Raw genomic sequence first — 27,333 nt, 5'->3', positions numbered from 1 at the left:
TGGGGAGGCCGGAGCGGCCAGGCCGGCGGCTTCCCCAGCTCGCTGGGTCCGGCCGCCCCTCGAGGGAGGTGGGGGGCCGCCCCCTAGGCCCGGCCTCACCTCAGGAGCTGCCGCCCCGCCCCAGGCCCGCCCCGCCCGCCCGCCGGGCCTTAGGGGAGGAACGGGCAGGGCCTCGGGCGCTGCCCAGCCACCTCCGGAGTCACCACCACTACTCTCCTGGCTGCCGCTCGTCCCCCAGGCCGTCGCCATGAAGATCAAGGATGCCAAGAAACCCTGTAAGATGCGGGCTCGGGCCCTCTGGGTTGGGAGAGCACCTGGGGCCCGGTCTGGAAGCCCCTGGCGGAGCGGCCTGGTTCCGAGCCCGTCGCTCATCGCGAGAGCCCCGCATGGGCTGCGGGTGGAGGGACCCTTTCGGCACCGGGTTCGCGGCCCCCTCCCTCCCCATCCCCCTATACCTGCCTGACCTACGCCTGCCGCCCCCTGACCCTTTTCTCCCACTTCCTCTTCGAAACCTGGACGGAACAAGGGGGAGTTTTTGACCCTAGCTACCAGTTCCCTGTCCCAGCTTCCTCTGCAGTCGGGTTGAAAATGAGTGATCATGCCTGTCAAATTGCGCAGGGGCACTCACCCACCGTTTTTACCGATTTCTGGGCTTTCTGCTTGTGTCCTTGAAATCCTGCTGGGTTCCGTGGTGTTGTCACTGTTGTTACAACTAGAGCTTTTAAACACACAAGCTTGTAAACTGCCAGTGGCTTAATTTTGTGTAGAATAACTAGTTTATGTATTTAAAAAAAGAAGATAAAGAGAAAAATCATGATATTTCCACCACTCGGAGCTAACCACTATTAGTGGTTAACTACTATTCACCACTATTAAATATTTTGGTGAATACTCAAGAGATTTTTTTAAAACTACATATGCATGTGCTTTTGAAAACATTCTTTCCATGCTTTAAGAAAGCAGAGGAACTTTCATTTGCTCCCTTTTATTTTTAGTCTTTTAAAACCCTTTTACTGCTGTAAATGGCCTGTTTAATCACTCAGCCATTGTGATTGTCATACTTTTTAAGTCCATTCTTCCAGAACAACTAAGAATGTGGTGATGCATGTTTATATTTTAGAATTGTGTTGGTATTTTGGGGGTTTTAGTGTGTCTCACGTGATCCTGCCAATATTCTAAGAAATCTGCTATAAAAGGGAGCACTGACACCTTTTTCCACCCATCAGGATTCTTGTAAACCTCAAAGGAGACACAACATGCCAAAGCACTCTATTTAAATGTAAGATAATTTGGTCTTGATTTTACAAATGAGGAATTTGAACTTACTGAGCCCCAGAGTAACTTTTCAAGGCTAAGCCAACCAACTTTGTTCTAAGAAGTTGAGGGCTTAAGTCAGCTGACTCATAGTCTAGTGTTTTTTCTTCTTCACCCATAGGGCATAGTCTAAATACCTAGGAGAAACACAAACCTTTCCCATCTGGTAGTTATATTTGCCAATTAAAAAAAAAAAGGAATGATGAGTTCTTGTGATAGCTAAAGGGTTCTTGTTCAAGGAGCCTATAAAATAGTGATGTGAAGGCTGAAATAACAAATATAGAAACACTTCCAATTTACATTTGCTGAATTAAACTAATCTTGAAGAGATGCATTATGTAAAATACTTGGACATCTTCCCTCGACACATACATTTTCTTTGCTTGTCTTTGAATTTCCATTTAGTAAAATGAGTTTAACTATGACAAGCTCAGATTCTGACTCGGAAGGTATTTTTTCCTATTTGACTTAGTGATTTGGTTACTTAGATTTGGGCAAACTTATAATCCCTTATGAATACTACCTCTGTCAAAGTTGTTTTCAGCAAAGATGATAATTAAAAATTTATAAAATAAACTTTAGGTTGAGAAATAAAAGAGTATCTATTGTTTAAAAGTAAGTTGTCTATTATTACATTGTGGTACATTGTGAGACCACTAATGTTGAAATAGGGTCATTCTGAAAAAATAGGCAGTTAATTGGATTTAGAAGTCTAAAATACTATTTTCATCTTCAGTAAAGGTGACTTTACTGCTTACTCAATTCTTTATGGTAAAAATAAAGAACATCGTGTGTGTGTGATAAAGAAAGTATGAACTGCCCTGGAAATATATGTAACTGGAAAGTGTTATTTCTAATTTTTTAAACCACTCAGGTTAGCTGAAGATATATTTGTTTTGTTTCTGAGTACTTGTATAATGTGTTATATACGTGTGTGTATAATTAAAAATTTAGTGAGCTCATAGTATGTGTTAGGCGCTATCTACATGCATTGCATCATTTGGCCTTTATAGCAGCACCAGTAACTAGAAGCTGTATCTCATGCTGGTTAAACAAGTGACTTTGGCTTCACACACTTTCTTACATTATTCACCTAAGTGTCAGAAAACATTTGCTTTTAGACATATCTCTAATATATAATTAGGTTGTAAATCAAATGCATGTATTTGACTAGAAAATTTTTTAAAAAGGAGTTGGTTTCTTCCTCTAGATTTTCTGACTAAAAGATTAGCATTTGAAATTATGTGTTAATTCAACTCCAGGGAAAGGATGAAGTCAAACATTAATGGAAAATTTTTGCTAGTTAATATACGAGAACCAAAATAATGATAGTTTGCTTTGCCTTTGTGTTTTTCACACTGCTTAAATATTAGATACTCAAGATACTAAAAATTCGAAAAATCATGTGTTCTTCTATACCTTGACTGACATGGTTTCTTAAGGAACAGGTTTTTCATCTTTTGTTTACCTGTATGGTATGCAACGTGATTAATGAGGTGATAGTAAAATACACACATATTTTTAAAAATTGGATGTAATACAGGCTTTCGAGTCTGCTTTGCTAACCCAAGAGTAAGATACCTGAAGTTTTTGTCAAAACCAGAGAAGTATTTATAGCATATGTTTGTATTTTGCTTCTGTAAAACATGAAGGCCTGTTTGTAAATTAAGAATTATCACTTCTAGAAAACATAGGTAGGTACTTAACTTACAGACCTTGATCTCAGAGGAGTTTTTGTGAACTTGACCCTAAAAGCAAGGGAAGTAAAAACAAAAATAAATGAATAGGACCACATCAAACTAAAAAAGCTTCTGCACAGCAAAAGAAACTATCAACAAAACAGGCAACCAACTGATTAGAAGAAAGTATTTGGAAATGATACCTCCAATAAGGATAATATCCAAAATATATATATTAACTCATACAACTCAACAATAAAAATCCAGTTAAAAAAAATGAATAGAGGACTTGAACAGACACTTTCCCCAAGATGACATATATTTGACCCCATATATTTGAAGCCCTGGGGTCAAACAGATATCTCAAAAGATGCTCAATGTAACTAGCTATAAGGAAAATGCAAATCAAAACCACCAAGAGATACCCTCACACTCATTGGAATGGCTATTATCGGTAAGACAAGAACTAAGTTGCAGAGGATGTGGAGAAGAGGGAACCCTTATACACTGCTGGTAGGGCTGCAAATTGGTACAGCCACTATGGAAAACTATAGTTTCCTCAAAAAATTAAGAATAGAGCTACCATGTGACCCAGCAATCCCTCTTCTGGGTATCTACTTGAAAAACTTGCAAACACTTATTTGCAAAGATATATGTATCCTCACGTTCACTGCATCATTATTTGTAATAACCAAGACATGGAAACAACCTAAGTGTTCTTCGACAGATGTTTGGATAAAGAACATGTGGTACATATATATAATGGAATACTACCCAGCCATAAAAAAAATGATGAAATAGTGCCATGTACGACAACATGGATGGATCTTGAGAGTATCAGATAATTAAGTAAAATAAGTGAGACAGAAAAGGACAAGAACCATACAATTTCACTCATATGGGCTATAAAACAGAAAGCAGCAAACAAATAAACTCACCCATAAACACAGACAACAGAATGGTGGCTACCAGAGGGGAAAGGGGCAGGGGAGGAAGAAGAGGGGGAAAAGGGGTCAAATACATGCTGAGGGATGGACACTAGACTTTGGGTGGTGAGCACACAATGCAACATACAAATGAGGTATGAGAATCATATACCTGAAATTTACATAATGTTATCACCCCAGTAAATTTAATGTAAAAGAATTATCACTTCAGTAGATAATTCGAGACAATTGGATATGATAGTTTCTAATAACTCCTAGATGTACGTAATTTGCCAAAGGGGAAAAAACATTTACTTGAAGCTCTTTTAAGGAATTATAATACTGAAGGTGTGAAGATGGTTATTTTCTTAATCTGTTTCAAAACACTACTTTTTATTTGGAATGATTATTAGGAAAAGTGAATTTCTTTTATCAAAGAACTTGAAGCATATCCAGAATTTACAAGTACATATGCCCATTTTAGAACTTTGTTCTTAAAACAATCCAGTAATGTTTTGAACATTTTCAGCATCTGGTTTCTCTTTATGCTAAAGAACAATTAAATCCTGGTTTGACATAGGATCCCTTTGAGCTGAAATCTGCATTGGGCCAAGAGCAATTAAATGATTCTCCCCTATTCCTTTACCGATGCTTATTAGCAAGATACCAAACTTATAACGCAGCTTTTTAGAAACTAACAGTCCGCCCTTGTGGCCAGATATCTAATGCTGTTTAATCATTTAAAAAGATGATGGGATGTGTGGGTTTCTTATTTCACATTTATAATCTATCTGATAAGAAATAGTTCATGGTAGCACTCTGTGCTTATGGTCGTTCTGGATATTTTTGTAATTTAAAAGGGAACTAATGGCAGCTCTCTTAGGCTCTGGCCAGAAATGGAATCAGAGCTACTATTTTATTTGAAGACCAAAATACACTAGGATATTCTCAGTGTAGAGGAGGTATATATTTGCCATAATCAAAGTACTTGTTTATATATTTGCCATAATCTAAGTACTTGTGTTTTGTTTTTTAAATATGTATTTCGACTCCTTTTTCCACCTTGGCAGTGGAGAGTTTTAAGGATAAGAAATATTTCGATTGTCTGAAGTAGGCTCCTTGTGCTCTCACTGGTGACCTCCTTTTAACCTGGCCCTTGGCTGGAAGCAACAAAGCTAGATACTTGCCTGACTTCTTAGGAAACTTATTTTTCTTACCTCATGGAGCTATTAGTGGACCTGTGGTTGTACCTAATAACCTTACATTTTCATACGGTCACTGCAGATAAATAATATTTGAGCTCCGTGCCCCCTCCCCTTCTAATTTTGGCCAGTGACAAAATAACAAATAAGGATTTTTTTTTTTTAAATGCACTGGAAAATGTAAAAGTTAGTAATTAAATCAATATCTAAATGATAGGAATGGATCATAATTAAGAATTTGTGTTGTGTTCTTGTTGCCTCCCCCATACTTTTTAATGTTGATAGCTTCTCTGGCATAAGGAAATGAATTCTAGAACTTCTGAATTGAAAGGCTCCGTATGTAAAAGTGGCTATTACCAAGGTTTTTTGTTTTTTTTTTTTTAATTGAAGCCACTGACAAGGATGAGTTCTCTTTCCAGTCCCTACCTTCCTGATATTAAGAAGAAAACTGTCATAATTGAGAACTGCTAGAAATAGAAGGGACATGTACTAGTTCGCATATCATGGCTACTAAGAAATGTGTTGTCTAAAAGACAGCAGCATCTCTAGTTACCCTCCGTTTAAGAAGAGACAGCACTAAAAGAGCCGACGTAGCTAATATGCTAGATGTGCATCTTGGGCTTTTTGCATTGTTGATTGAAAAAATCCTGCCTCTGGGCAGTAACCCTGAAGGATATATAATGATTTTTTCAATTGAATTATTTCATAGAACCTCTGTTTCTCTATTCTAATATATGAACAAGTAGGTCACACAAAGGTTTAAAATTGACAGTAATGTCCTGTTCTGTTTCATGTGTTCCTGGTTGTTGATGGTTATTATTCTTTGTGCCTTATCTACCTATACATTTTATAATATTCTTCAGTATTTAATGTAATTTAAAACAAATGAGAGGTGTGATACACTGTAACATATTACATAGCTTTGTTTACAAATGCTTTTTACTTTCTGTATAATGTTTACTTTTTGAGATAGGACAAATTGGGTTTTTTCATGCAAATAGGTCAACAAAAGCCTTCTTAAACAGCAGCAGATGAAGGTTTTTATTATTTTCATGATAGTTATACCCAAAAAGAGTGAAACAATTAACACTTTCCTGCGATCTAGACTTAGAAACGATTTCATTCAGTGAGCCTTCCTACTACCCTCTCCAGTTACGTATTTTAGAATTGGCTATTGGTATATCTTTGGGGTCAGAACACTTGGTCATCATGCAGAGCTTTAGAAAAGTAAATAATTTCTTACTCTCCAATATTAAGTTTATAGATAATATAAACTTAAAATACTTTCCTAGGCAGTAAGGTTCCTTTAAAACTTAATTCATGGTTTTGTGTAAGAATTAAAAGTTCTTCACTTGTTAACTGGAATTTTTAAGAATGACTATTCAGGTGTTTATAACCTAGGAACAAAGACAAATGGCATGCACTTTGAATCTGGTAATGCTTCACCTTTGTAGTTTGCTGAGTAACGTTTTTACTTGTGTGTATATTTTGACACTGACAAAGGCACAGAAAGAAAAACTGCAAACGTTAAATAATTTTGAATGTGTTTTGAATTTTGGCAAATAAAGGTTTTTAGCTTAATAAATCGGTAGAAATTTTTCTGTCCCAAAATGTATTTCGTGTGGCAACAGTGATTTCCACACCACCCTGCCCATGAAGTCTATGATCAAGCATCAAGTAGAATTCATTCTGGCCACGTAATGTCAGAAGGATTCCTATTTTATCTAATGCCCATTGAAAAGCATCCTAGTTACATATCTGTTCAGCAGACCAGGAAAAATCTGAAGGAATCTCTGGTTTATTGGATCAATAGAGCTATTCCATATTGTTCTCTTGAAACGTGTTTGTCCAGGCAAACACTTGCCATGAATTTCCCATCTGTAACTGCTGTTATTGCTGCTTGCTACCGATGATTTATTTGAAAAAGGGGAAGAAAGTTGATGTATAACTTTTTACATAAATCTGTTAAAGCAGGAATACTACATTTCATGAATAAACTGAAAGTAAAATGTAATGAATGATAGCATATTTCTTTTTTCCTAAAAATATATTATATGGTTCCTACTTTTTTTGAAATTGCAAATAGCCTATCGTTCGTTTCAAGAATGTATTACTTAAAATGACCTCAGTGGCTAGCCACCCAACGAAACTGAGAAAATGTAGTTTCTTCTGCATCTTAGTAGTTTATACAAATCTACAGGTGATATAAAAGCAAAGTGCCTGTTGAGGGTCTTGCTCCCTTAGCTTCCCAAATTAAAGTATAAAGTCATTTTACTTAAAAAGTTTATTTCTTAAGAATGTCCTTAATGTAGAGCTGGATCTGTAACTTGGGCTTCAAATACAAAAATAAGTGAGCTATATCTCCAGAAGAAAATGAGAGTCACTCCTTCCTCATAATTGCATTTACCGATTTCAATAAGTATAAATTCTGAAATAGAGAAATGTATAGAATCCTTTCTTACTGAATCATGTTCCAGGTTTCTAATGGTACGTAGCAAATAAGTAAAATATGAATATTTAAGAAACAATTTTAGAGGGAACTAGTTTTGACTTTACATTAAAAATTGTTAATACATTTTATCAGGCATTTTGAAGTCTATGTATCTTAAGTATTAAATTATTTTTGAGTTTCTTTCATAATAAAAAAGATCCCAGAGAACAGAAACAGATATTGAGGAAACTAAGATTCAGAAGTTAATGGCTTTTCTAAAGTCACATAGCCCGGTTAGTGAGAAAAGCACCAAATCCCAAACCCGAACTGTGTGGCCTGCCCATATGTGCCTGCCCCTAGGTACACCTACCTTCGACGGCATTAACAGCTCATTTGATCAACCAGGTGTACCAAAGAAATCTATTTGCTCAATGAGCAAAGAAAATATTTCATTTTAAGGAGGTACTTTCCCTCGGGGTCACTCAAAGTGATTATTGGCCAATTTTATTACATTAAAATCTTCTTAGAAACGTTTTTAAGCCCTAGGTGGTGACCTGTTTATCAAAACAGAATTGGTCCAAATTCTTCACATGTTAAATATTTTCTGAATGAAAGGGAATGCCTACCAGACCACGAATTAAAAAGCCCTGGGCCAACTTAGCATCTTGTGTTATGGGTCTTTAGAAAAGATGCAAATTATGCTTTAAAGAGAAAAAGGTGAGTTGCACATAGATGTGTCTTACCCCATAATGGCAGGTAAATGAAGTTTGTGGCTAAATAACTGGTTCCTAATTTGCATTTCCAAATACATACATACTTTTTTTTTTTATCCGCAGCTTTCCCGTGGTTTGGCATGGACATTGGGGGAACACTAGTAAAGCTCTCCTATTTCGAACCTATTGATATCACAGCAGAGGAAGAACAAGAAGAGGTCGAGAGCCTGAAAAGTATCCGGAAATACCTGACTTCCAACGTGGCGTACGGATCCACCGGCATTCGGGATGTGCACCTCGAACTGAAGGATTTAACACTTTTTGGTCGGAGAGGGAACCTGCACTTTATCAGATTTCCTACGCAGGACCTGCCTACTTTTATCCAAATGGGAAGAAACAAGAACTTTTCAACATTACACACGGTGCTATGTGCTACAGGAGGTGGTGCTTACAAGTTTGAAGAAGATTTTCGTACAGTACGTATCTGTTACTCAAAGCCAAAAATCAGTAGCCATTCACTTCAGGTTTTCAAATATGAGGCCGGGTTTCCATGTGGCATGTTTCTTAGACGCGGTCCTCCTACTGCTGCAGAGGAAGTATGTATTCAGACTAGCTTTTGATTTGGGGCATTTAAACACCTTTATAGGATGAGTAAAAACTGCCCAGATTTGCTGTAGCGATTGTTCATAGTATTTGGTAAAACTTGCCAACTTAGGGATAGCTACGATAAAAGAGACTTCAATGAATTTAGCAAGGTACAAGCCGACGTGAAGGGGGTTTGAATTACTTTCATTATAACTGTGCTACGTTTGCATGGCTTTTTCTAAATATTAGCCACATAGTCATCTGTCCGAGGGCCATCTCCTTCCCAAATCCTAACTGAAGCCAGTGGCTTTTGATGAGTAGTCACCTGATGGAAAGTCCCTGTTACCCTTTTTGCCTGGTTTTATGTGCCTGTCTCAAAAGGGTTCTTATGAATATGGCATTGAGTTATATGCTAGTAGAGTTCTGCCAGACTTCTAGTCCTTTTCATTAAAATAAAGATTAAAAAGTTGATATTTGGGGCTAGTGAAATTAATTTTCCTTTAATATATGCATGTACACCATTTAATTTCTCAATTCACATAAGAAAAGTCTGTTACTAGAACATAAGTGATCACTTATATAGCTCACATAAGTGAGCCCCTTGTAATTTGGGGTATTTTAAAAGTCTAAATTTTTATGAAAATTTTTTATCTTTGATGGAAATACTGATTTGTGTTCAGTTTATTAATTTGAACATAAATTTGCGACCAGTCTGTTTGGACATGTTTGTCAAAAGCAATGTCCTTGGAGCCAGCTTTCACCTGGCCATTGAAAATACTGTTATCCAAATACACAGTTCTAATTTTTTTTTTCAGTATTAATATTTTCTAGAGATGAAATTCTGTAATATTTTGTTGATGCTCAATCATTAAGCTATTATTTGAGCATCTAGTATGTCATTTGTGCTAGACACTGTGATAGGAGGAAGACAGACTTAGTCCTCAAAGAGTGCAGTATTCGAGACCACACGGATAAGCGAGTTACAAATAAGAGTACAGTGCTTTACAATTAGTACTGTTGCTATGAAAACAGGTGCCACAGAACACAGGGAAATGGTACGTGAGTCCTAGAAAACCGAAAAGCTTCCCAGAGAAAGTGGTATCTAAGCTGAGGTCTTTCATAACAAATGTTTTATAATAAACTCTTTACTAACCTGAAATGAATTTAATAATTTCAAACTAATAACCAAACTATAATATGAAGACAGGGAATTAAGGTGTATATTTATTGGTAGGTAGCTTCTCGCGTATGATCACACGGGAGAGTGTAATGAGGTAGATGCCAGCACCTTACATATGTTGACCATGAATTCTAAAGCCACAAGTGCTAAATTTGATACGGTATATTTTATTGGAGAATCAAATACCATAAATGGTATTGCTGTTGGGGATACAATCTTCCAAGGTGCTTGTAAAATTTCAAGCAATAAGAAGTACCGTTCGGTATTGCTGTTGGGGATACAATCTTCCAAGGTGCTATACAGCACTTGGTAAAATTTCAAGCAATAAGAAGTACCGTTTTTCCTCAGTTTATTTGATGGTTGCAATCCTAGCATTTTAGTATCGATTAAAACTGTAAAGAAGATTGTGTGTTTATACATACAGATACTTTTTTTACTTACATAAGCTCAAATAATTATACATTTTCCTACTGCTACCTACAAAATGTCTGTCAAAACACAGGTAATGCAGGAATGGGATCGTTCTTTGTTTTACATAACTGCCCCACCCATTGCAGATGTGGAATCCCAAGTCCCTGCTGCTAAATGTGAGTTTTGTCCTCCCCTTGCCCCCATCATTGTGAACTGAATGTCCCCACAGATTTCCAGAATGCCTCCAGAAGTAACCACCATCACTGAGAACCACCGGACTAGCTGAAGTCCCAAAGAGATTTTGACACAAAACAACAAGTGAAAACATGGTGGTCATAGATGATTTTGAAAATTATACAGTACAACTGAGTCAGTATTTTGAATGCTATTCTTTGTTCATTTCATAAAACTTTTTTCTCCTTTTTTTTTTTTTTTTACAGATTGGAAACCTCCACCTGCACAAACTAGATGAACTTGACTGCCTTGTAAAGGGCTTGCTGTATATAGATTCTGTCAGTTTCAATGGACAAGCAGAGTGCTATTATTTTGCTAATGCCTCAGAACCTGAGCGATGCCAAAAGATGCCTTTTAACCTGGACGATCCCTACCCACTGCTGGTAGTGAACATCGGCTCGGGAGTCAGTATTTTAGCAGTCCATTCCAAAGACAACTACAAACGAGTAACTGGGACAAGGTAAGTAACCTTTTTCTTCTTCTTGCAGCATTCATATTGTTTTGTGCATAGAAGTGAAATCAATAGAGTAATACTAGCCTCATCGGGAAAATGACAGGTATTTGTGCAACACCAAAAAAAATGTAGGTGTGCAAATATAAGTGTTGCAGATAATATTGCTTAATAAGGTATGTGTGTAACAACTCAAAATCATTACGTATTTATGTTTCATTAGCATCAACTGGCATTAAAATTTCCATAATGTTAAGAGTGAATTTTTGTCTGATGATTCCTGTAACTTTTTTTTCCCCCAAAGCATTTTTTTTTCATTTTTCACTTTTTTATAGATGCATTTAAGGCTAAAGCTTGCCACATGCTGACTGCATACAGAATATTGGGCAACACTGTAATTAATTCTTATAGGATGAGCTCCTTATGGGATAATACTAATGTTCCAAATATTCCATAAAATTTTCTATACTATCTGAAACATGGATGTGAAGTGAGATTTTTAAATTTTTCTTACGATTCTTATGTGTACTTTAAACTTTTAAGAGGGTGGAGACTCCTATTTAATTGCAATTTCCTGAAATGAACAGTTTATAAGTTTGAGATTGCATGCCGTTCTGAGTAGTGTGACGAAGTCTCCATGCTGGCCTTTGTCCTGCCTGCGAAACATCCCCGTGTCCAGTGTCTCTATGCTACGTATGCTCCCTGCCCATGAGTTGCAGACTGATTTTACAGCAGTGTAGTGCTTGTATTCAAGTAACTCATTTCAATAATAATGGTCCCAAAGCACAAGAGTAGTGATGCTGGCAATTTGGATATGCCACGAAAAAGCATTAAAGTTCTTCCTTTAACTGAAAAGGTGAACATTCTTAATAAGGAAAGAAGAAAAATTGTATGGTGAGATTCCTAAGATCTATGATAAGAACAAATTTTCTGTGTGAAGAAGAAAAAAAGTAACATGCTAGTTTTGCTGTCACACCTCAAACCGCAAAAGTTACAGGCAGAATATGTGGTAAGTGCTTCGTTAATATGGAAAAGGCATTAATTTGCGGGTGGGAGATGTGAACAGAAACGCGTCCTGATTGATGGCAGCGTGTTAGGCCAGAAAGCACTGAAATGAGGACCACAGTCACATCTTTTATTACAATATATTGTTGTAATAGTTTTATTTTATTATTTGTTATTGTTAATCTCTTACTGTGCCTAGTTTATAAATTAAAGTTTATCATAGGTATATGTATACATAGGAAGGAAACATGGTTCATTACTATCCGCAGTTTCAGGCATTTACTAGAGGTCTTGGGACGTAACCCCCACAGATAAGAGGGGGACTACTGTTATTTAAATCAAAAATCTAAAAGAAATTCAGCCTGTTACCTACATTCCAACAGTGATTCAAGGACAGAAGCTGTTAGACATTTAGGTGAGACTAGGGAGCAAAAGTTTTGATTTTAGGAGTTAGACATTTCGTTTTGTGAGCATATCCAAAAGAATAATAGAACCAATTTCTGCCATTAACATGATGACCGGCGTGACGTAAATTTCTTCACTGTATTCAAGTAAATTGGCTTCTCACAAAATCATTTCCTAGAAACCATTTTATGAGTTTTCTCCTTTTAATTCACATGGTACTAATTTTAACAGTCCTTTTTCATGCACACAAAAACATATCTTCAGCAATTGCAAAGTATAAAGTATCAAATGAAGACATGGGAGGATAGAAAGTCCTCCTCCTGTCTTCACGTTGTTTCTACCAAGTAACTTTTTTCCTTTGGTTTATTCTTTCTTATAAGTTCGGTTTTGCTAATAAACATTTTTTACCTTTCCTCAATATGTTAATATTTCAGCTCTTAGCATTAGCAATATATTCTTTCTGTATATTTATTGAATAAATAAATGCTCCACCCTTTTACTTTGGAGAAAGAATACAGTGTGTAAGTATAGCTCATCAAATTTCTTTGTTTTCTTTAGTCTTGGAGGGGGTACCTTTCTGGGCTTATGCTGTTTATTGACTGGCTGTGAAAGTTTTGAAGAGGCTCTTGAAATGGCAGCCAAAGGTGACAGTACCCAAGCTGACAAGCTGGTCCGTGATATTTATGGAGGAGATTATGAAAGATTTGGTCTGCCGGGTTGGGCTGTAGCATCTAGGTAAGTTTCACATTTATGTTGTAATTAAAGTTGCTTATTTATATCCAAAATATATAAGGTACTCATATAACTTACACATACACACACAAAAACAATCAGATTAAAAAATAGGCAGAGGACCTGAATGGACATTTCTCTAAAGATGACATACAGATGGCCAATAGACGTATGAAAAAATGCTCAACATCACTAGTCATCAGAGAGAGGCAAATGAAAACTTCAATGAGGTAGCACCTCACATCTGTCAGAATGGCCATCATCAATAAATCCACAAACTAGTGTTGGCGAAGATGTGGAGAAAAAGGAACCTTCTTCATACACTGTTGGTGGGATTGCAAATCGGTGCAGCCACTATGGAAAGCAGTATGGAGGTTCCTCAAAAAATTAAAAATAGAACTACCATATGACCTAGCAATCTCATTTCTGGGTATTTATCCAAAGAAATCCAAAACACTAATTCAAAAAGACATCTGCATCCATATGTTCACTGCAGCATTATTTACAATAGCCAAGATACGGAAACAAGCTAAGTGTCCCATCAATAGACGACTGGATAAAGTTGTACATATATAACAATGGAATGTTACTTGGCCATAAAAAAAAGAACGAAACCCTCCCATTTGTGACAAAATGGCTAGACCTAGAGGGCATGATGCTAAGTGAAATAAGTCAGAGAGAGAGAAACAAATACCATATGATTTCACTTACATGTGGAATCTAAAAACAAAATGAACAAAGCAGAAACAAACTCATAGATGACAGAGAACTGAGAGTTGCCAGATGGACGTGGGTTTGAAGGGATGGATAAAAAAAGGCAGGCATTGAGATGTACAAATTGCCAGATATAAAAAGTCACAGGGATGGAATGTAGTCAATAATGTAACAACTGTGGTGTCAGATGGATACTAGACTCACAGGGGTCATCGCTTCGCTTCGTAAGCTATATAAATGTCCAAGCACTGTGTTGTACACCTGAAACTAACCTAGTTTTTAGAAACCGTTCAATATTTCAAAAAGTCGTAAGTAGGCTTCCTCTTACCAGTTTAGGCTCTAAAGTTTGAACACTCATGTAATTTGAAAATTAGATAGTAAGAAGCTTTCCTGAGTGCACCCTATAGGAAACCATTTTTATTAGTTCTTGAGTATCCTTTCAGTGTTTCTGCAAATACAAATCCATATCCCTATCCTCCCCTTATTTAGAAGGTAACTTTTAATAGATAACATTTACCTAGCATTAAATAGCATACTGTATATAATATACTCTTTGGTGGCAGTATAGCCTAGTCTGCCTGCCTCCCTTTCTCTTCCCCCCCTTCCCCGTTTCTTCCCTTATGTTCCTCCCTCCCTCCTTCCCGCTACCCTCCTCCACTCCCTCCCTCCACTCCTTCACTCCTTCCCCTCCCTCCCTCCCTCCCTCTACCCTCCTCCACTCCTCCCACACACACACCATTAGCGTTATGATCCCTGCTTTTGAGATGAAGAAATCAGGCCTCAGAGACATCAAGGGGCTTACCCCAGTCACATAGCCAATAAACATCAAAACTGGCCTCCCTCTACCCTCCTCCACTCCCTCCTTCCACTCCTTCACTCCTTCCCCTCCCTCCCTCCCTCTACCCTCCTCCACTCCCTCCCTCCACTCCTTCACTCCTTCCCCTCCCTCTCTCCCTTGTAATTAGCAGCTTCATGGTACTTCATTGTTTGATACCTGAATCGTTTGCAGTATTTTCCTATGTACAGTTCAGTGGATCAGTGAGTAATCTTGTATATGTGTTGATTTATCTGTAGGATAAATTCCCAAAATGTATGAAATGTGTTTTATCAAATTTGATTTTGTTTTTTCATTTCTCTGCAGTTTTGGGAATATGATTTATAAGGAGAAGCGAGAATCTGTTAGTAAAGAAGATCTAGCGAGAGCAACTCTGGTTACTATCACCAACAACATTGGTTCTGTGGCACGAATGTGTGCTGTTAATGAGGTAAAAAAGTTAATTATATGAAAAATGTGAATTGGAGTTTTATGTACATATAGCAGGGCTTCTCCATGTTCCCTAAGGAGGCCTGTGGGATGAATACCTCTTAATCCATTAAATCTCAAGGTTCATTAATACGTGTCATGTGCCCAGTTGTTATACTACCTTTAAAGAAAGTAGCATACAAATTGGAAATCGGACAAGTAGATATTTACATTTCACCATTTCAGAAATACAGTCATGTGCCCCTTAAAATTTGTGGTTAGGTGATTTCGTTGTGTGAACATCTTAAGTGCACTTATAGAAAAACCTGGATGGTCTAGCCTGCTACACACCTAGGCTGTGTGAGGTAGCCTGCTGCTCCTAGGCTACACGCCTGAACAGCATGTTACTGTCCAAAACGACACGAGATTAAATCAATCACAAGAAAAAGTGATGCAACCAAGAGACCTGGTAAACACAAAATGTGTGAAGGTGCTGCCAGCAAAATATGGCACTGTTTTACTGCAAACTTATTTTAATATGTAAGTAGAAAGACCACACTCTAAATAATAGAAAGTTAGTAAATAAACCAGTAACATAGTTGTGTATTATCAGGTATTCTGCACTGTACACACTTGTATGTGCTATAGTTTTATACGGACCGGTGGTGCAGCATCACCACAAACACGTGAGTAATGGGTTGTGCTGTGACATTAAGATGGCTGTGACACAGCTATGACATCACTAGGCAGTGGAAGTTTTCTGGTCCATAATCATATGGGACAACTATCATAGATGCGGTTCATTGTTGACCAAAATATTATGGGCACATGACTGTAAATCTAAATCTCTTGAAGATATAAAAAAGTAGGGTTTGTTGTTGTTGTTATTGTTCTGTTAATGTTGCATTTGATTAGTGAAGTGCTTGAAAATTTTCTTACTGCCCTCGGCTTCTTTACAGTGCTGCCTTGTTGCATATGGATCAAGCAGCATTGTACAGGGCTATGAAGGCATTGAGACTGGTTCTTCACGTGACATCTGAATAATGTATATTTCTGAAAAGCATCTATTGCTAGATTTATCTAATAGTTGGGTTATTTTTATTTGAAGGAGACTATATATTACAATTCTGCCTTCATGTGGTAGATATATTTGTCCATTTAATTTTTGGAAATATCAAATACTTTGAATAGAGAATTCTGCTATTTGAAGGAACTCTTCAGTTGTTTATTCATTCACTTATTCAGTGAGTAAATATTTAAAGACCACCATGTCCCAAGCATTGTTCTAGGCACCTGGGCCTCAGTGAAGAAAACAGTGGTCTCTGACTTTGTGGAGCTTCCACTCACTCCAGTGATGTCGTGAAAGTAAACCGTTCAGTTTGTGTTAGGTGACAAATGCTATTTTTGAAAAGAGGAAATCAACTAGACAAACAGAATTAAGACTAGACCGGAGAGTGGCAGAGGACAAACTGCCAAGTAATTGGCTGGTTGACAGAGGCTTTATTGAAAATGTGACCTTTGGCCAAAGATTTGAAGGAAGTGAAAGAATCTGACATAGATATTTGGGGGAAAAGAGACTCCAATACAGGGAACAGCTGTGCAAAAACCTGAATTAATTCTTTGAATTATTCTGTTTAAATCCAGAATTTTCTCTTTCTAGTTTCTTAATAACCATGCAGTAAGTTGGTTGAGAGAGCTGCTAGCAGGCATTTTAACCTAGGTTTAGGCAATATTTCACTTTTGGGGGCTCACAGTAATCTGGTACCTTTTTTCCTAGCCCTGTAGATCTACACTTTCACTGGCCAGTTGTCTTAACAGTAATTAGGCCCATAGTTTACACTGTCCAAATTTAATGTGAAAAAATGTATACTCAAAGTCAATATATTATTGTGAGAGTAGAAATAGGTTTTCTGGAGATACAAACACCAGTTCCTCTGTGTAAGGTTTCCTAATCATAGAGATACCTAAGGAACCAAATTACTGAGTGGAATCTTAGCAGAGAGAGTGACTTGATGGGTTAGGCTGGGGACAGAGAATGCTGGAAGCCCGGACCCCACTCAGTGGTACTCCCCCATTCTATATAAAGTCCACGGGTTGCATGTCATTGCTGAGCATGTGCTGCAACATGCTGGCCAAGTTTACAGCTTTTTTTTAATCCTAAACACATTTAAGATATTCTTCCTTGGTTTATTTCCTTTAATCTCAATAATGTTTCTCCAGATCACTTTGTTAAATAGATTATTTCTTGGCCATTTTCAAAAACGAGTCTCATCTATAATCATTTACTAGAGTCTTTCCAGAACTTTCTAAAAATAGACTTCATTTTCAGAGCAGTTTTAGGTTCACAGTGAAAAGGAGTGGAAGGTAGAGAGTTCGACACCACACGCACAGCCTCCCCTGCCGTCTGCACCCAGCACCCCAGTCAGTGAACGGGTACTGACACAGCATCATCACCCTAAGTCCACCGTTTACATTTGGGTTCATTCTGGGTGCATTGTTTGGGTTTTGACTAATGTGTTGTGACATGTCCGTAGCTAATTTTTTTTTCAGGGTTATGAAGGTATGTACCAGGAATGCAGTAGACACTAAGGAAAGGTAGTTGTTCACATTTTTAAATAGAGATTTTGTAAACCCTCTTGTACTATGAAATCTACTTCATAATTCTTATTTTCGGGTATTTTTGTTTGTTTTTTTTTTCTTGTAGAAAATAAACAGAGTTGTCTTTGTCGGAAACTTTTTACGTGTCAATACTCTCTCAATGAAACTTTTGGCATATGCACTGGATTACTGGTCAAAAGGTCAACTGAAAGCATTGTTCCTAGAGCATGAGGTATGACAGGAAAATGTTTGTGACTTTTAATAGCATGCTTTTATATGCAGATTCCATATATTGCTTCTTGCTCTGTATTTATAAGCAAAGCATAAAACTACAATTTATCTAAGTAGTATACTGACTCCCTCATTTTGAGTTGGGGGGGTAGGGTTTACTGTAACCTGGAAAGCACCCCACTAAGATGAGAGCTTCACAGTTCTTACCAGGTCTGTGAACTCCTTAAATACTGGGGGTGCTGGTGTACATAGTGGGTGATTTATTTTGTTTCACTGTTTTATTTTTCTTCTCCTCTGAGATAACGAATGTTAAATGTGAACAGTACAAAAATGTATAATTTAGCAATGAAAATTCTCCTTAATCTTCCCACCACAACCTCACCTCCACTTCTAGAGGTACAGTTAACATTTTGGAGTTTATTCTTCCAGATTTTTTTTGCATATTTATTCACTACATCTAGTTAAATTCTGATCGAAGCAAGGATCAGTTCGCATGTTTTAGATTGAGTAAATTTACCTTGAATTATTTTGTTCCTGGTCACCCGGATAAATGGAGTCTCCTGACACAGGCACAGGGTTTGTTCTGAGTGTCCACGTGTCACTGCCGCTGCTCTCACTGCACAGGGCGGAAAGGTGCGCTCTGGGGCAGCTCCGCCCAGCGTGGAGCACGCTGTGGCAGTGGCAGGTGGAGCCACAGGAAGTTTACTGAGGAAAGGGGGGAGGGGCACAGAATCATGATAGCCCACACTTTAAAAATGGTATTTCAAAGGTGTACATTTTGAGAATACAGTTTGAAAAACTCGTTACAGTAACTAACAACACGGAAAGTCATAGATTTCTGACTAGATATTCTTAAAAAGATTATAATGTAAATACGTCTTCTTAATAGCGGTTAATACTGTGTGCTAATTTAAAAGCTACATTAATTATTTTTAAATTATACAGGGATATTTTGGAGCAGTCGGTGCGCTTCTCGGGCTGCCAAATTTCAGCTAAAGCATCAGGTTTGTCTCTGCTAATAAACATCATCCAAGAGGAACTGAAAACCAGAGGCGTTATTATTGGATTATTTGTCACTGGGAACCAAAGGAAGAAAAGAGTAACCCTATTCCTGTTGATTTTTAAATGTCAAAGTGGTAAGCTGCTAAATGTTGCCATAGAGAAAGGGAGGACTGGGTAACAGGTGAAGTATTTCCGACTGAAATGCTTTCCCTCCTGTATATAGCCAGTGTTAAATCTTTAAATGCAATACAGCCTCTGATAATTGAGCTTTCTCTCAAAAAAATTTTTCTATTTATTTTATGTAGCCAATATTGCAGTACTGTATGCTCAAACACAAATCTAAAATGCCTCAGAAGTGTTTAGGTCTTGAAAATAATTGATTCTGAATATTTGTTACAAATCTGTTCTACGTGCGTTTTGGTTACTAGAAAGCAGACAGTAACAACCCCTGTACCAAAATTAATTGAAATGGCAATCAAAGATGGTCATCATGGGATTTTAGAAATGTTAGGCAATATTATTCATTATTGTAATTTTCTTAATATACCCCCCAAAAAAGCACATTTATGTGATCTTTCTCCAGAAGTACAACTTTTTTCAAATGCCATAATTGAAATACTGTTGTTAAATATTAGCCTGAATTTTCAATGAATCCTAGAAAATGCACACACTTGGTGACATTGCACTTTCTGTATTTTATTAGTCAATCCATTTTAAAATGTTGACTATTTTTTAATTGGAGACTTAATTACTTCTTTGAGAGTCCACGCAGTGAGATGCCAGGACTGTTCCTGTGGAGCGTGGTTTGAGCCCCGGCAGAGTTCCACGCTCGCCCTGCATCACGTCTGCCTCCGGCCCAGACTCAGTTGTTTCTGTTTAATTCGATCTGAACCATCAGTGCTAAAGATTTATTTCTATCATGAACAGCAACAAAATCACATTTATTCCAAATGGATGTTAGAGAAATCTAAAAGATGAGTTGTTCTGAAACTTAGGATTCTGAGGCAGTACTGCAGAATTATAAAAGGATCAGTGTTTTGTACATTCTGGTGATAAAAGAATTATAGTTCCAGAATTTGTAAATCCCTTTGCCTTGGAATTGGTTCTGTATTTGGAATCATTTTTTATAATGTTATAAATTCAGATTTTACTTTGGCAGTGACATTTTGGAGGTCCAAAAGTCCAGTGAAGTTGTTTGAGATTCTTACGATGTATGAAGTAGAGAGACTTGGGGAAAATACTTGTCTCCTTAAACTACCAGGAAATCTGGATGTGCTTTAAAGAGCTTAAAACTTCTTTGCATTACAGAAAGAAGTATTACCGTGTGTTTTTATGGAACACAGTTTTGCTCCATAGAGAACAGTTGTCAGTAGACTATCAACAGGTGCTTGTTAAAGACATTTCTCCTTGTAGTTTCAGATTTTGTGCTCAAATACTTAAAATTCAGTTTTCTTTATTTAAAGACATGAACATGAACAATAGGAGTGAATATATAGAGGGGAAAGTATGTTAAAGTAATTTTTTTAGAATTTAGAATATTTGGTCCTTCGAATTCATGTCAGTTGGTAGTCACTTTGAAAACCTACAATGACTAAATGTGTCTTATTTTAATATTGCCATTGTAGTGACTAGATACATCAGCCAAAAGCCACCTGTTCAATTTATTTAAAAAGTTTATGATTTAGGCATCTGTACAAAATTTTTATTTTTAAACAACAGTAACTTCAAGTTACATTCCTGTGACAAACTGTACATTAGCAGCTATAGGTTTGGGGCAGTCTTTCAGAAAGAAATGGAATGATCAAAGTTTATATAAGTTAATTTGATCAATACTTTGGTTAATTTGGGACCATGATTGATAATTTTTGCCCTTGGAAACTGCAGGTACCTGTTAAAACGCACATTAAGTGGGTACCACCTCGCCACTCTTGGCGCTTAGCTCTTCTCGTGCATAATCCGGGACTGCTGAAGTGGTAACGGTTATGATGGAGGCTTCCGAGATTCTGTTTTTCGATTATGATCTTAAATTCCCTGTAAGCAACAGTGGTCAGTAGGTTTGGTTCTACTCCCGATCGACATAATGCCACAAAGTCCTATGTTCTTGAGTAGTGCTAATAGAACTAAAATGCGAGCCACACGTAATTTTACATTTTCTAGCAGGCACATTTAAAAAGTAAAAAATAAATAGGTGAAATGCATTATATATTTTTGTTTAATGCAGTCTATCCTATGTTATTTCAGTATGTAATATTAAAAGTTGTTGAGGAGATATTTTACGTTTTGGTTGCTTGTATTTAGTCTTCAAAAACAGTTTGTATTTTACACTTAGAGCACATCTCAATTTAGACCACATTTCAAGTCCTCAGTAGCCACATTTGGGTAGTGGCTATTATATTAGTGCAATTTTAGAACTGGCTCTTAAAAATGAACACTATCGTGTCCATTAAAACTTCATGAATATGGGCTTTTAAAAGAATGTTTGAGGGGAACCTTAGTTTTTAAATAAAGGGAGATAGGAAGTAGCATAGATTGGGCTAGTTTATTTTACACAGACAAGCTGTATTTCTGACTGTTCCAAAAATAGTTTATATTGCATCCTGCCATCTCATCATAGTATGTATCATTTTTTCCAATGATACTGATAAAATTGCCCAAGACATCACATTCTCACAATCTCCAAAATACGTATTTCCTTCACTGAAGCAAATTTGATCATTCCAGTGACTTAGCTTTCCCCCCACCTTATCTAACTTTGAGAAGCCAATTGTAAAGGATTGAAGAGTCTCTTTTAATTCTTCATTAAGTTATGTACACACAAGAGAATGTTCTTTATAACTTTCGGATTTAATTTTCATTCCTTAAAAATTCTGATAAAATTTTCAGTACAGGGAGCACTATCCATTTATTTTGGGGCTTGATAAAAAAACACAAGGTCAAGAACTTTACACCACTACCACTCCCCAAAAAAGATTGCCTTTTGTAACCAGAGACTTAAACTAATGGCTTTTAGTTCTGCGTCCCGACTTCTCCAAAGACAAAGTATTAGTAACTCAGCCACCTATCGACACAGGCGATTCCTTGGCTCAGCTACTCTAAACAAAGGTGGACTCTGAGTTTGGGCGAAGTCAGTGCCATTGCCAATAATATACATGGCAATCGACAGTCTTTCCTGAGGTTCAGAATATTTGCCAAATATTAGACTGTAAAGATTCCTGAGGTTTTGCCCTTGCATGATTGTCATATTGGAAGTACTGGTTCCTGAAAGTTTTCGTTTCTGCAAGCACAGTGATGGCAGCTGACGGGGAGGTGTTGGCCGCTGTGTCCAGCAGTCCCCTTTCCTCGTAAGAGCAGACCATCACACCTTGCCTTGATTTCTAAGGTTGCATTCTTGGGCGGAAAGCTTAGAAAGGCGATAGCTTCCAAATGTCTTTCGTAACCACTTATATACAAAGTTTTTCATATTTTGTTTAGTGTGTCAATTTTTTTTTCTGGTTGAACGCTCAGTGCTTTTCAGTCTATTGCATTTGAGACTATAGTTTAGAAAATCTCCTTTAAAGCCATGTAAAAACTGAAAATAATAGCCAGAAAAATGTGGGTACATTCTTTTGCATTTAACTTACTGTTTTGTGATATGTCTGAACAAAATTCTAGAAATATGTTGCCTTTTTTAATAATACTCTTTGACCTGTTTAAGATAATTTGCCATGAAATGTGTATAATGTCCTATTTTCTCAGTAAGTTTATTTTACTGTGTTATTATTCTGGTACGGAAGGAATTCAGCTAATTTTTTTTCTATCTTCAGATAATCTTTTAAAGTATTATAGTAGCCTATTAAAAAAAATTGTGGTGTGAAAAGTCATCAGTTTTTTATCCATATCTAAATTTCGAGTATGGAAATTTTGAGTTATTTCTACTTCCAAAGAGTTCACATCATCTTAAAGCAGTACCTACTGTTTGCTGCGTTATCTGGCTCGTATGGTCAGTGGACATGAGATCCTGATTTCATATTGTATTAGAAATAGCACCGGTGGCTGGTCTAACTTCTTTGAATGTTACCTTATTTGTAAAATGACGAAATTGACTTGTTACAGTAGTCATCAGTTATCGGGATCTTGAGAAGGACACTTATTTGCTTCTTACATGGCAGCATTTGGAACGATGAGAACAGTTTGTTCAGAGACTGGCAACATGTTTTGGAATTTATTTTATTCGTATGTTTATAGGTACTAGATTTTGAATTCTCACCAAACCAGTAGAATTCTATGTAATGTTAACATTATTCTCTCATAATATTAAGCTATTGCCTGCAATATACTATTGCCTGCAAGTAGATAAACCTTAAAGTACTATGGAGGGTTTTATAAAGTATGTGTACTTCAGTCTAAAGATATCTGGAATTTTTATTGTGTTAACTTCAAAATTATATGGGCATCATATATATAAAACATTTCCATCATAAAAAGAAACATCCCACTAAATCCATAGATGTTTGAATATTAGATGTACTGGGGATTTTTTTTTTTTTTAACGCTTACAGCACCTGGTCTTCCTAGGTGGTGTCCCATCCAAGTACTAACCAGGCCCGACCCTGCTTAACCTCCGAGATGAGATCGGGTGCATTCTGGGTGGCCTGGCTGTAGACTACTGGGGATTTTTTTTGTTGGCCCTTTTAAGCTGTTTATTTCTGAACATTGTGAGTGGAGACAGTTGTGGCATAAACCCCTCCTGGAATTATTTATTGCTTTTGTCAAACACAATTCATAGTGGAATTTATAAAACACAATTTTAATTACCTACAAATAAGTTGAAATATTATGGGTTATAGTCATCTACTTCAAATATAATGAAGACCTAAAATACTTTTATCCTTAGGATTGTCTGAGAATAATCAGATTGGACATGTGTCTGACATTCTCAGTGTACTGTTTAAAATAAATGTAGAAGCGAGTTGATGCTGGGACTTTAGGAACCATAGTTAGTGCTGAATGATGTGTAAGAGGAAATCAATTTTTTTTCTCTTTAAGAAAGAAATCAAAATCTTTACATTCTGGTTCGTTCCATAGTCAAAGATTACTTTTCATTTAGATTTTCAGTCTTTTTGCCTCAGCTGCCACTAATTTTATGTTTAAAAGAATAGGGAATGTATTTTTCAAAGGAGTGAATGAAATTAAAATTCAAATTTTTGAATTGTATAAATATGCAACTAAATTTCAATGCTAAGATAGCGCTTTTTTTTTTTGCGATTTCTTAACATCTTTCATATACTGCAGTACTTCATAGTTCCAGTAGCTTTCAAAGGAAACATATCAGCATTTAACATAATTTGTAAAGTATACATAAATAATGCAAATAGTTTGAGATTATTTTAGCCTTATATCGTATCTCTGAATCATGGATAGTATGCCCGCACAGTCTATAGTTGTCGCAGATATCAAGCCATTTTGAAATTTTTCACTTTTTTCTGAGGTACTCTTGTTAGTTTACAACATTTAGAAACAGAAGATAACTTTATAGGACTGACATCAATACCCTAGTCTCCTTTCCCAAATATAATTAATGGAATTAGGATGTAAATCATGTTAAGATGGTTTTATCATTTTTTTAATACATCGTTTGCTTTCCCTTTTTATTTGAACTACAGTGAAACTGAAGTTGAATGGCATTTGTCTTAATTCTGCCAAGTTATTGACCAAATCATACATAGATCTGTGTGTTAATTTTACTTATGTAAGCCTTTCAATTTAAGTTGCCTTATTCTATCTATCGCATTGTTCTTGTCGAGTCTGAGCTTTGTCATGTTGGAATTTTTCTAACACTGAATCCGTGATGTAAAAATGTATGATGTGCTACAAATTTTATTCATAATAAACTAAGTTATAACCTTTTGTAACCTATAAAATGTTTCTTGTAAATTGTCTAATTTATTTTTTCATTTATGTACAGTTTCTTATGTAAATTTAAAAAATATTCGTTGTGGCCTGTTCTGCCAACATTATTGTACTCTCCCTCGATGCTCATTTGCATGAAAGAAACTTGGGTTTTGCTGGTTTGTACTGTTCGGCCATTAAGCCAACTTCAGTCCTCTTTGCCGCCTTTTCTGTAGTTTAACTTTTTCTAGTTTTGTTCGTATTCTAAAATGTTAAGATCATGCTTTTTATTTCCTACTTTACAAATAAATTCTCTAAGTTGTTTACTATGTGTACCTTTTTATTTTTTATTTTATGTATTATACTCCCACATTTCCGCTCTGATTAAAGTTTCACTGAAATTAGTTACAGAAGAATGTAAATTCCAAGAAAAAGGACTTTGTACAGCCTTGTTCGCCTCTGTACCCCCAGTACTTGGCCCAGAGAAGGCATTCAATAAACATCTGGGCGAATTAATTGTAGAGAAAGTGTAATCTATCTGGTCTGTGTCAGATCGAAGTAGTCTTTTACCACCTTCCTCTCCACATTAGAAAGCACACATGTTAGTTCTTCTGAATCAAAATTTTATTTTTAATTAGCAATGCCCGTTAGGTTTGCTTTTTTAAAAAGCTTCAATAATTTTTCTTAATATGTGAGGAATTAAATGGGAAAATTGACTTCATGCTTTCCAATTGTATAATTGCTTAGACATCATGCGCACAGGAGTGGGTGAAAACATGAAGACTACCGTGTGAGGCACATACTCTTTCTATTTAAAAATAAATCCAGTAAGCAGGAACTAAGATGAAAAAAGTGTGAGACTGACAAGGGAGAAAATGATGAGTCTGGTGTGGAAATAATAGAGTGAGGTGTAGTGAGCTCTCCAAAGGTACTGAAGAGCAAAAGCAGTTCAGGGCCACACATGAGTGTATCTGAAAGCTTCATTCAAAATAAACACTCCAGGAAGGAAAAGCGGTGTGTATTGGATTCTATACTCAGAGCTATATAAATTTTTGAAAGCAAGATGTCTCTTCTGTTCACATGTGTACTGTGTATTGAGCAAATATTGTTAATATTTCGGCATCTAAAGTCTTACTGATCACTTCCTATGCTAAAAGCTTTATAGATTCTTATTTTAAGATATTTCTATGCTTCTGGGTTTTAAAGATGTTTTTATTTTTTTTCCTAAAATAAACTTGGAAAACCTGACTGGGGACCTTACCTCCTCCGTTACATAAAAACTGATACTTTTTAATGTTGCTTTTCTCAGAGGTTAATAGTATACCCCGAGAACTGCAGTTGATTAGACATTTTGGTAAATAAGTGCTAATTTCCAGCCAAGGCTTTATAAACAGAAACTTCAGTGTCTGGAAATAGTAACAAAGATTACCAAAGCCATGAAGATGTGGTTTGGGGGAGTGAAGATCCCAACTTGTTCATTTTTCTCTAGCAAGAGTTTGGAGTCAGCTACTCTTGATCCCCTCCCCCCCCACCCCGGCCGCAAAAAGTGAATAATTTTCATATTAAGTTCAGGTCCTGAACTTGGAAAGGTGAATATATATTATGTCGGGGGATTTTTTTTGGTGTTGTAACAGTGAATAAAAAATCCTGATACCTCATGTTTTCAGATATCTTAGGATAGCTCTTCCGGTTTTCAGAAAACTAATACTTCACACAATCCTAATACTTCAAAAAATTCAGTGCATTTGGAACTACTCTGACTTCTGTTTACTTTTGTTTTTGGACCTGTTTACTTACATTCGACTTTATTGAGGCATGATTTAAGTACAATAACGTAAATAAGTTTGATAAATTTATACACCCATCTAATCACCACTCCCAAGATACTTCCATCATTCCAAAAAGTTCCCTTAGCCTCCATCCTAGTTAACTCCATCCCATCCTCATCCAGTTGTTTCAGTATCCAGTGTTGAAAAAACTCACTATGCTGTGTGGGTCCAGGGACTGGAAGGAGACAGGGATTAGCAAGGGTCGGGAGGAAGCTTGTGGGGGTGATGGCTATGTCCATATCTTAACTGGTGATAGGTTCACAGGTATATACCTATGTCAAAACTCAAGTTGTCTTTTTTAAATAAGTGCAGTTCATTGTGTATCAGTTACACCTAAATCTTTTTTTAAAAAAAGATACAAAATAACCACTCACTGTGTCATCACAGCCAAATCCTCCTCTTGATCCAAATTATGAAGTTTATAATTCAACCAATTCTGGACAAGTAAGTAAAACTAAATTATTGACATTTTTCTTGGGTCCCTTTTCATAATGCTACTTTAGTCTGAAATCTTCCCAATTCTGTGAAGAAAGGAAGACCATCTGGAATCTTAAAGAGGCTCTTATCTCAATAAGGCTGG

General features: G+C 36.6%; 1 protein-coding gene and 1 pseudogene across 1 annotated transcript; one reads left to right on the top strand and one right to left on the bottom strand.

The window, feature by feature from the left end:
- PANK3 (pantothenate kinase 3) lies at positions 1–25,251 on the top strand. Its single transcript, XM_006906496.3, has 7 exons — positions 1–275; positions 8,389–8,741; positions 10,882–11,135; positions 13,095–13,271; positions 15,124–15,247; positions 17,930–18,055; positions 19,000–25,251. The coding sequence occupies exons 1-7, from the start codon at positions 248–250 to the stop codon at positions 19,048–19,050; spliced, it is 1,113 nt and encodes a 370-aa protein (XP_006906558.1). The 5' UTR covers positions 1–247; the 3' UTR covers positions 19,051–25,251.
- On the bottom strand, positions 23,586–23,699 carry LOC112475299 (annotated as a pseudogene).
- Positions 25,252–27,333: the final 2,082 nt, after the last annotated feature.

Source organism: Pteropus alecto, unplaced genomic scaffold, assembly GCF_000325575.1.
Source record: "Pteropus alecto unplaced genomic scaffold, ASM32557v1 scaffold40, whole genome shotgun sequence".
Classification (NCBI taxonomy): Eukaryota; Metazoa; Chordata; class Mammalia; order Chiroptera; family Pteropodidae; genus Pteropus; species Pteropus alecto.
Note: the sequence above shows the minus strand (reverse complement) of the source record. Positions and strands in the feature narration are given on the sequence as shown.

What these genes read in the sequence shown, in the direction of transcription:
- PANK3 (XM_006906496.3), top strand. Translation starts at nt 248, where the DNA reads ATGAAGATCAAGGATGCCAAGAAACCCT. An exon ending in AAACGAGTAACTGGGACAAG is followed by an intron (nt 11,136 to 13,094) that starts GTAAGTAACCTT and finishes TGTTTTCTTTAG; the next exon opens with TCTTGGAGGGGGTACCTTTC. An exon ending in GAATGTGTGCTGTTAATGAG is followed by an intron (nt 15,248 to 17,929) that starts GTAAAAAAGTTA and finishes TTTTTCTTGTAG; the next exon opens with AAAATAAACAGAGTTGTCTT.